At 60.8% G+C, this 9,071-nt stretch overlaps 2 protein-coding genes across 2 annotated transcripts in view; one reads left to right on the top strand and one right to left on the bottom strand.

Annotated features, from left to right (window-relative positions):
* The window catches only part of CASKIN2 (CASK interacting protein 2), a 29,582-nt gene extending 23,140 nt beyond the window's left edge, over positions 1-6,442 (bottom strand). The window contains 1 exon segment of the mRNA XM_009879955.1: positions 6,349-6,442. Within this exon segment, the coding sequence (XP_009878257.1) occupies positions 6,349-6,442 (94 nt within the window).
* LOC104281885 (melanin-concentrating hormone receptor 1-like) overlaps positions 6,441-9,071 on the top strand; it is a 21,390-nt gene continuing 18,759 nt past the window's right edge. Inside the window, exons 1-2 of the mRNA XM_009879944.1 lie at positions 6,441-6,451; positions 6,971-7,065. Of these exons, the coding sequence (XP_009878246.1) occupies positions 6,441-6,451; positions 6,971-7,065 (106 nt within the window). The remainder of the gene's footprint in view (positions 6,452-6,970; positions 7,066-9,071) is intronic.

Genomic DNA, 9,071 nt, shown 5'->3' with positions numbered 1-9,071 from the left:
CCGTCGACGCCGCGCTCGGTTGCAGCTCCAGCCTTTCTCCCCGGGGTGGCAAACGGCTCGGGGTGGCCGCGCACCCACCCTGGGCGCAGGTTACCACCGCCCCGGGCATCCCGCAGGAGCCAGGGATGGGCGAGGGTGTCCGGCCCTTCCCTGCGAGGGTAAAGATCATGCCGGCAGAGCCATTTCCAAGCAGTCTGGGCATCTCCAGACAGGTCTGTGACTCACCGGGACATCTCGGCAAGGCCTGGGCGATGTTGCAGCCCCAAGGTTCACGCAGGTCCCTCCCTCTCCATCCCAGGCATGATTTTTTTTTGGGGGGGGAAGCCAGGAGAGGGATTTGGGGGAGACGGAGTGCTCGCAGCTCTTCCCCACCCCCCTCTCTTGCCAGAGCAGCCAGAAAAAAAGAAAAAAAAAAAGGTGGTTTATTGTTATTTAGTTTCTGCCCCTTTCATACTCCTTTGCCGGAGTTTTTGCCAGCGGCGGGCCTCGGGTCTGGCGGGGGGCCAGGCCAGCCGAGGCGCTTTTAAAAACAAAGCAGGGCGCGTGCATGCACACACACACGCACGGCACCCAGCCCCTCTTTTAACTCTTACCGGGGCGATGCCGCACGGAAGATGGTTTCTAGAAACCATCTTCTGATGGGGATGCTGCTGATCGCCCCTGAGATCCAATAATTCCCTCCCCCCTTCCCAAGGAAACCTCCTTGCGGCACCAGGATCCCGATGGGGAGGCGGCAGGAGTGATGTTGGTGATGCTGTTGTGGTCCACGGGGACCTGGCCTGTCCTAAACAGGGACGATGCTATGACCCCCTTTCTAGGTTGCAGCACACATCTTTGGACTCAGCAGCGCTGCGGGCACAAGGAGCAGGAGTAGGAAGAGCACCACAAGGTCTCACCCAGAAGCAGCTTCTCTCCTGGGTAGCAGAGAGTCAGGTAGCACTGGTGGCAGGCACACAGCATCCCCAAACCCACGGGGTCAACCTTCCTTTTGCACAGGTTGCTGCTACATGGAACATCTTTATCCACCAGCTCCCTCCCACCTGCAGCCCGCCCTGTGCCCCCAGCGCATCCCCAGTCCCAGCCAGAGGACGGGATGCCTGTGCCAGCGATGTCCTTGCCACGTCCCCTCCTCCCCTGCCCGAGTGCAGCCCTGGGGAGCACCGTCCCCGTTACGGCGCCTGTGTGCCGCCAGCAGCCGGGCACATGCCGTCCCGTGGCTCAGGGCTGCCCTCCCCGTCTGCCTTTGAGCTGTCAGCATCCAAATTGTCCCGTGTTTCTGGGTCAGGCAGCCGAAACGGCCTCCGCAGCCGTCGGGAAGGGGTAGCTGAGCCCCCTGGTCCGGGCTGAGTCACTGGGAATTACCCAAAAGATAGAAATCCCCCTCCTGCCCCAAAACCTCAGCCTCCTGCCTGCGACACCAGGGATGGCCGCCATCCCGGCTCCATCCACAGCCCTGCGGGACCTCTGCATCCCCGGAGAGATGGGCAAGTTCCTGGGATGCCCCGGTGCTGCCCAGCTGTCCCCGAGGGAAGGCAGCATGGCCCAGGGCAGCCCCGACAGAGCCCACACTCATCCCCTTCCCCAGAATTAGTCCTTTTTTTCCCCTCCACTTTTTTACCAGGGCAGGGAAAAGGCAGCAGGTGACCCGGGCAGACAGCACAGAGCCGCAGGCTGCCCCGCCAAAGCGTTTTTAAAGGATGAGGACAGAAACACAGACCTGAGAAGGCAACAGACATGGACCTGTGACCATGGGGTGTGGAGGGGCATGGGGCTGGGGCCCCAAGGAGGCCGTGCACACTGGGCCAGGCGATGCCCAGCACGGCCTCCTCCATCTCCCTGCGCAATGCTGTTTGCTCGTGCCTTATCTCCCGCGCTCGGCGCGGTGACGCTTTCCCCGGCTCGGGGCGCACCGGCGGCAGCCGGGCCCCCTTCCAAACACAACACCCGTTAGAGGCCGACTTTGAAAAGCAACCACCCGTTCAACTCCTTTTGCCGCCGCTGCCTGCGTGAGGCTCTTCCTTCCCGGGGAGGGAGGTGGAAAAAAAAAAATAAGGCGCTAAACCCCATCATGAGCTGGGACAGCCGGGATGCGGGTGGGAAAACCCACCAAGCAAACACCAGGCTGCCAGAAGAGACCCCCATCCTGGGGAGCCCAGGAGCCACGGGAGGAGGAGGAGGAGGAGGGAAGGATGGACCCCCCTGTGCTGCGCAGCACCAGCCGTGCCGCCATCCATCCCCGCGGCCCCCGTGCTCACCAGAGCCTTTGAAGACTTTTTTTTCCCCCTCCCACCCACCGCGGGCTGGTTCAAGAGCAGGTCTCGGCAGGCTGCGGGGGGGTGGGGTCCCCGGTGCGGGGCTGCTGCCAGCCGGGCTCCCCTGGGCACGGCGCCTCGCCCCGCTCCTGGCTCGGTCTCGGCGGAAGAGGGAGTTTTGCCCGTTTCGGCAGAGTTTCTCGGCGTCTCTCCGCAGGCGTGCCCACAGCCTTTCCAAGCCGGTGTGCGGCTGCGGAGCCGGTCCAGCCCGTCAGACCTACAGCGCACAGGGAGAGGAAGGGAGGACACAGCCGAGGACGCTTGGGAACTCGTCCTCGAAACTCAGGCTTCAAGGGATGTGTCCAGGGCCACCCTTGAGCTCGGTGGCAGAGCCGGGTCCAGCCGCCTGCACTGCCCGGGGCAGGACCAGAGCGGGCAGGATGCCCAAGCATCCCTGCGCCACCGCCAGCAGGGAAAGCCATCGTGTGTAACAGAGCCTGAAACGATAAGGATCCTGCCCGAGGCTGGTCCTGGCTCTTCCCTGCAGCCAGACCGCGCTGACCGGCCAGAGCACCCATGGCTTGGGACAAACCTCCCTTGGGAGCAGCAGCGAAGAGGGGGACAGGGCGATGGCACACTGGGCTTGCTGGCCAGCACAACATCATTGCAAAATAACCTGCAAACTACAAAAAGGAGCAACTTCTTCCCAAAACAACTACGGTCCTGCTGCCGCCGAGAGAAGGAAAAAGCCCGGCGGGACACGAAGGAAGGGCGGGTGTTCCTGCAGAGGATGGGGACGCAGAGCGCTGGTGGCAAAGGCTAACAAATCACTGGAGAGATATTAAACCTCACGCTTCGGGGCTTAAGCTGATATAGCTACTAGGGATTAGGAGGAAATTTAAAGGGGAGGGAGTGAGTTATCCCCCATCTGCCTGCTGCAGTCTCATAGCACGCACCGTCCTTCTCCTGCCCAGCCACATGGGTCACTGCAGCTTCTGAGGGCCAGCACCACTCTTGGGGAAAACCCTGCTGTGCTTGGTGCTGCTGGGACACAGCAACGAGGGGCACCAGCCCCGGTGTTGGGATAAAGCCAAGACCCCCTACAAGCTTCTCTAGCATTTAACAACTTGCTAGGTCACAGCCCAGACACAGCTGAGTCCCAGGAACCCACCCCCGGCCTTGGATATATCCAAGGACTGGAAAGCCCCAACACAGGTAGTGAAATGGGGCAAGTGGCTGTCTCGAGTCAGCCGGACCACTCCGAGGCAGCAACTGAACCCCAGTAGGGCTTCGCTCCCTGTCCTTGAGAGTTTAACGCCAGTTTGCTCAGCTGCCGCTCTTTCTTTGCACTTTGCGCACATTTAAACAAAACCCTTCACCACTCCCTCGAGGAAGGCAAACAGTGAGTCCAGCTCCCATCACCTTCCACAGCTCCTCCGGCTATCGCGGGGGCACCACCTTCCCCCGCATCACCCCCATCCCCTGCCCCTTAGCCCTGCACAGCCTGGGATGGGGACACGCGAACCTTGCCAGGCACCATCCAGGTCCAGGAGCCGTCACCCCTTCTTGGGGAGAAGACCCCCGGTTGGGGAGCTCTGCCTCTCGCCTCCCCGGGGAGCCCCAGCCCCTCGGTGCTGCAGTGGCCGCCCTGGCTCGGCCAACTGGTGCATTGTTGGCGAGCGCGGCCAGCTTGGGGACGTGATTGATCATCGGGGAGAAAGGCCAAAGCCGTGACGGGTCATTTAACAATTTCAATTAAACTCTGCAGCACTCCGACGCGGAGGGGAGGGGAGAGGGAGAAAGAGAAGGAAATTAAAAAGCGGGATGTTTCTATTATTGCGCCGGGAAACCTCAGCAAAGCGCGGCCGGCTCGGCAGGAGCAGCCCGGCTCTCCCGGAGGAGAACCCACTCAGGCTGCAGAAGTGACCACAGCTTCATCCCGACGTCCCCTTCCCGCAGGTGGGACATCTGCCCTTCCCCTCTCGCTCCTGCCCTCAAAACTTTCTCCCTGCCCGCCCCACCACCTTATAATAATAGGTGCTGTGACCCACTTGTACGGCAGCGCTTGCGCGGGGAGGAGGGCTGCGCACGGTGAATATTAAACAACGTGTCCCTGAAGTTCCCGCTGCCGGGACTGGCGCTTGATTTTTGCTTACGTGCGGTGACTTTTTTAGGCACAGGAAGCCCCGGAGGGCTGATCACAGCAACCGAGCTCCCAATCCACTGAGACAGCAGAAGGACTCTTAGAGGGATTTTAAAAAAAATAAATAATACTAATCAGCATTGCAGCCTGTCATATGGAAAAGGCGCTTTAATGAGTGGCAAATACAGCGCACACTCGGCTCGTGTGGCATCAGGGCAAGGAGGGAGCGGGAACAGTGAGGGATGGGAAGCGACGATGCCCCCCGTGCAGGGGATGAGCCCCTGGGGCCAGGCAACCCCCCCATGGAGGGGTCCAGCCCGGGAGCCCCACTGAGGGCTTGCAGCAATGGCCTTGCAGGGGTCTGGGCTTTTTGCTCCCCCCTCCTTATAAAGGAATAAAATGAAAATAAGCAGAGGGAGCTGCTGACGCCACTGCAGCGGGGGAGTTAAACACACACGTTCACGTGGGTGCCCCACGGCTGGAGGGAGGGGAAGACGCCAGAGAGAAAACACAGACGGGCTTTAACTGGGAGAGAGTTACCGGAGGGGACTGGAGAAAACAAGCGTAACTTCACCCCTCTGGGTGCAGAGCGGGAGGTGAGCTGTGGGCACCCCAACCTGCCCACGCTGCCCGGCCATGGGACACCAGCTCGGGGGAACGGGGCTGCGTCAGCCGGTGGGACGCTCACGTCCTGACGTTATTCATTGCCTTGGGGGTGTCCTTCACCCCGCCTGCACACGCAACGCTCTCTCGCTCCAGCTCAGGGACCCTGTATGGGCGCAGACCCTGAGCTACGATGTCACCCAGTCCCTTCGCCCGGGGAGGGGGCACCAGGCACCGCCGTTCTGGGGAGGAGACAGCCCCCAGCCCTCCTGCAGGCCCAACAGTGAGGATCTGCAAAGTTTTGGCCCCAGTCAAAGCTTTCCAGCAGCTGACCCAGGAGAGTTTATCCCCTTCTCACGTTTATAATCCTCAGCCTAACTCACGTTTCCCAGCACCAGCCTCTCCTCCCTGAGCTGCTCCTAAGAAGCCTTAAAGCTCCTTCTCCTACCCGAGTTTCCCTTCTCCCTCCCCAGGACCTTTTTTTCCCCTCCAGCTTTCCCGCACACACCCACGAAACCCCCCATGATGTGGTGCAGCCCTGGCAGGGGGGGGTCCCGCACCCCCCAGCCTCCCCCTGCCCCGAATGGCTCCCGCAGCCCGGGCAGGCGCCGTGCACCTTCCCCCAGCCACGCACCAACCGGGCGCCCTTTTATTTACTTTTCCCAGTTTCCTTCTCTTAGTGAGAAGGGACCAGGAGCTCAGCTCTCCACGAGGGCACAGTGGCACCGGCCACGATCTGCTCCTCCACCTTTCCACCCTCCCCACCTCCTCCAGACACTGTCCGGCGCCTGCAGGACCACGGTGCCCTTAGGGACCCCCGCGAGCCCGACGTGCGCTCCGAGCCATGCTTGCCGCTGACCTTCCCAAGAGCACGTGCGAGAAAACAGCCCTGCTGAAGGGTTAAACATTACCAGACTGAAATTCAAGGCTTGACGATTGGTTCCAGTCGACTGGCTGGGATGATAATTTTTCACAAGATAAACACGGCCGGGAGTGAGCGGCAACCGCTAAAGACCTTATGTAGCAGCGTGTCTCCCCTCGACAAGCAGCTTTGCTTCCCCCCGCTGCTGCCATTCCCCTTTGCCCATCCCCACTTGGTGGCCCACACTTGAGGGCCCCCGGCCCCCAGCGGAACCCTGGCCCTGCCAGGAGGATTGCTTACAGCCCGGTCACTCATCCACAGGGACTGTGCTTGCGCTGCCACCTCCGGCTGCGCTGTAACTCCTGCGCCAGGGTGCAGAGCCAGCGCGCACACCCCGGCTTGGACGGTACCGGGACTCGCACCCCAGGACAAGGCAGCACTGCCCGGCCGGGGAGAGGGAGCGCGCAGCTCCGCGCTTGGGTACTCACTGGTCTTGGACGCCTTGATCTTCGCCACCAGTTTCTGCACGCCAGGGATGTCCCCGTTCTTCACGGCCTGGATCAGCTCCTGCTCTCGCCCCATGGCGGACAGGTGGGAGCGGCGGCGGCACGGAAGGCAGAGACCCTCAGATCCCTGCCGTTTATAAAGCCATGGGAATAAGCCCGTAATTCCTTAAAACACACTTTGACGGGAGATGAAATCCAGCAAGAAAGCTGCTTTACAATCCCACGGGACATAAAAACAAGAAGGAAGAAGCCTTTCTGTTAAGGGCAGAAGTCTCTTTCTGTGTCGGGAGGAGCAGGACCCGGATGATGTTTGGTTGGAGAACATGCGATCAATTAAAACGAGAAATAGTTCAGCACTCGGGGACAGGCTCCTGGCAGCACCGGGGCTCTGCAAGACAAAGCCAGGCGGGTTGGGGCAGGGCAGCCGGCGCAGTCAGCATCGGGATGCCCTTGGCCTCTCACAGCACTCCCAGAGCCGGAGGTGTCGTGCTTTGCTCCCCTCGCCAGGCTCTGCTGCCCTGATGAGTCCCTAATTCTTCCCAACAGGATTATGGGCTCGTCGCCATCTGGAAGTTATAGATCCTCCCTCTCTGGTGCTCATTAGCCCCTTCGTTTTTGCCTTCCTCTTGGCGACGGCGCTGCAGCCACGCTGGGGAGCCCCGGCGCGGCAGCCCGGGACCTGCGGAGAGGAAGAGCAGAGTCAGCCCTCGAAGGCCATTTACCTCCCGGCTCCGTCGCGACAGCTTTTGTATCTGCGCCGAAGAACGAATACTTTGACTATATTTAGTCCTGGCGGGACTTGGCTTGTCCTCATGTTAAACAGAGAGGGAAGAACCTGCAGAGGAAACTTCCCGAGGGTGCTGTCGGGGGGGGTGGCCAAGGAGTGGGATGGGCACACACACGGTCCCCTCCCCAAAGGCATCACACAGGGCTTGGGGCACCACCGTGTCTCCCTCTCTCCTTTCCCAGTGGCAGCACCCAAGGGATAGAGCTGGGAAGGTTTAGCCAAAGTCCTCTGCAGCCCATGGAAGTGGGCCAGCACGGCCAGCACCCTTCCCCTCCCGTGCAGGGATAAACCCTCACCCTCCAAATTACCCACGAAGCTCAGTGCCCTGGAACCCAAGATGCACTTTAACCAGTATATGAGCTCTCTCTGGCCCAAGCGAGGAGCTGGGTGTAATTCAGCAGCACAACCACGCTCAGGAGAACAGCATCAAGCCCGTGTCCCAGCCAGATGTGGTACCCTAGAGAGGGCACGGGGTCCCACGGCAGCGGTTCACACCTCCCAGCCCATGCTCTCCCGCTGCGCCCGGGCTGCCCAAAATGGGTGGTGAGAAAATCCCTCCTGGTTCAGGGCCATGCATCTGGTAGGCTGCTCCGATGCCCAGGGAGGAGCGTGCACACAGGAGGACAGGGAGCACACGCCGTGCCAGCTGCAAGGCCACTGCCAGATCACCAGACGACTCCCCCTGTGCCTATCTGGGCCAGATTGGAACTGACTCCGGTTCGCCCAGCCATGGCTCAGGCGTGCCATCTCCCCTCCCAGAGCGCTCACCCTCAGCCCTTTATGTAATAGCGGGCGTCGCTTCCTCCGAGCAATCGAGGTCGCTGTTTTGAGGATGGAAACCACAGGGGAGAGAAGGCAACAGTGGGGAGGAGAGGTCCCGCCTGGGTTGGGGCGGGGGGGAAAGCGGAAGGGACATCCCATGGCGCAGCATTGCTCAGACCCCTCCCCAGTAAAGGTAGAATCTGCGTCCGCCCATGAACATGGACCCCCCCATGGGCTCCCTGTGCTCCAGCCCTCCCCCGGGTGCAGCAGGATTCAGGGCAACCGGAGAGGCGATGTTCCAATGCTGGCTTATCTTCTGGGACAAGGGGATGCTGAGATTCCCACACCAGGCTGGGGGCTGCTCCCCCCGGGGTTAATGGTTCGTTCAGCTGATGAGCCCCTCAGCACCGGGGCTGTGGGGGGGCTTGGCACCAGACCCCAAAGGCAGTGTCCGCTGAGGCTGACCGCCACCTCCCCACGTCCTGGGGCGCCCGCACCAGCTTATCTACCTTACAACAAAGTTTCAGCCACTTGACTCAGACTAACCCCTTGCTGCAAACAAATCCCCTCCCGAAACCTCCTGCGTTGCACCATCTCCTAAACTACTTTATTTCATTTAACCCTGTGCGCTGCATCCAGCTTCGTGCCGCTCTTCAAAAGCGCTCACGAGAAGCGAGTGTGAGGGCGCTGAGATTATTTACTTATTTATTTAAAAAGTCCACAACAGCCTCACTTCGAAAACATCCCCGTGCTGCTGCCTACCTCTCCCGGAGCCGTGCGCGGGTCAGCGAGTAACTCGGGGGTACCGAGAGCTCCGAATACCGATCTCCACCTCTTCTGCCTCCCGAGAGAGGAGTAACAGCGAAAGTAAAACTCGAGGAACACACAATGCTGGAAAAGCAACAGCAAACATCCCTCCCACCCGAGCAGAGCTGAGCCTCCAGCCCAGGAATCCACCTGGAGAACCAAAGTATCCCAAACATTCCCACAGCCAACGGCAGCGCCGGGGAAAGAGGAGGGAGAAAAGCGGGGGGTGGGGGTGAACCCAAACAAAAACAAAACAATTACGTAAGTGGAGAAGAAAAGATGCGAAAGAGCGGTGGGCACCGAGACCAGGTCCCGAAGGGGTGGGCGGGGGAGGGGGGGAGCTCGCTCG

Source organism: Charadrius vociferus, unplaced genomic scaffold (assembly GCF_000708025.1).
Source record: "Charadrius vociferus isolate BGI_N301 unplaced genomic scaffold, ASM70802v2 scaffold260, whole genome shotgun sequence".
NCBI classification, from domain to species: domain Eukaryota; kingdom Metazoa; phylum Chordata; class Aves; order Charadriiformes; family Charadriidae; genus Charadrius; species Charadrius vociferus.
The sequence above is the reverse complement of the archived record's forward strand: the minus strand, read 5'-3'. Positions and strand labels throughout refer to the sequence as shown.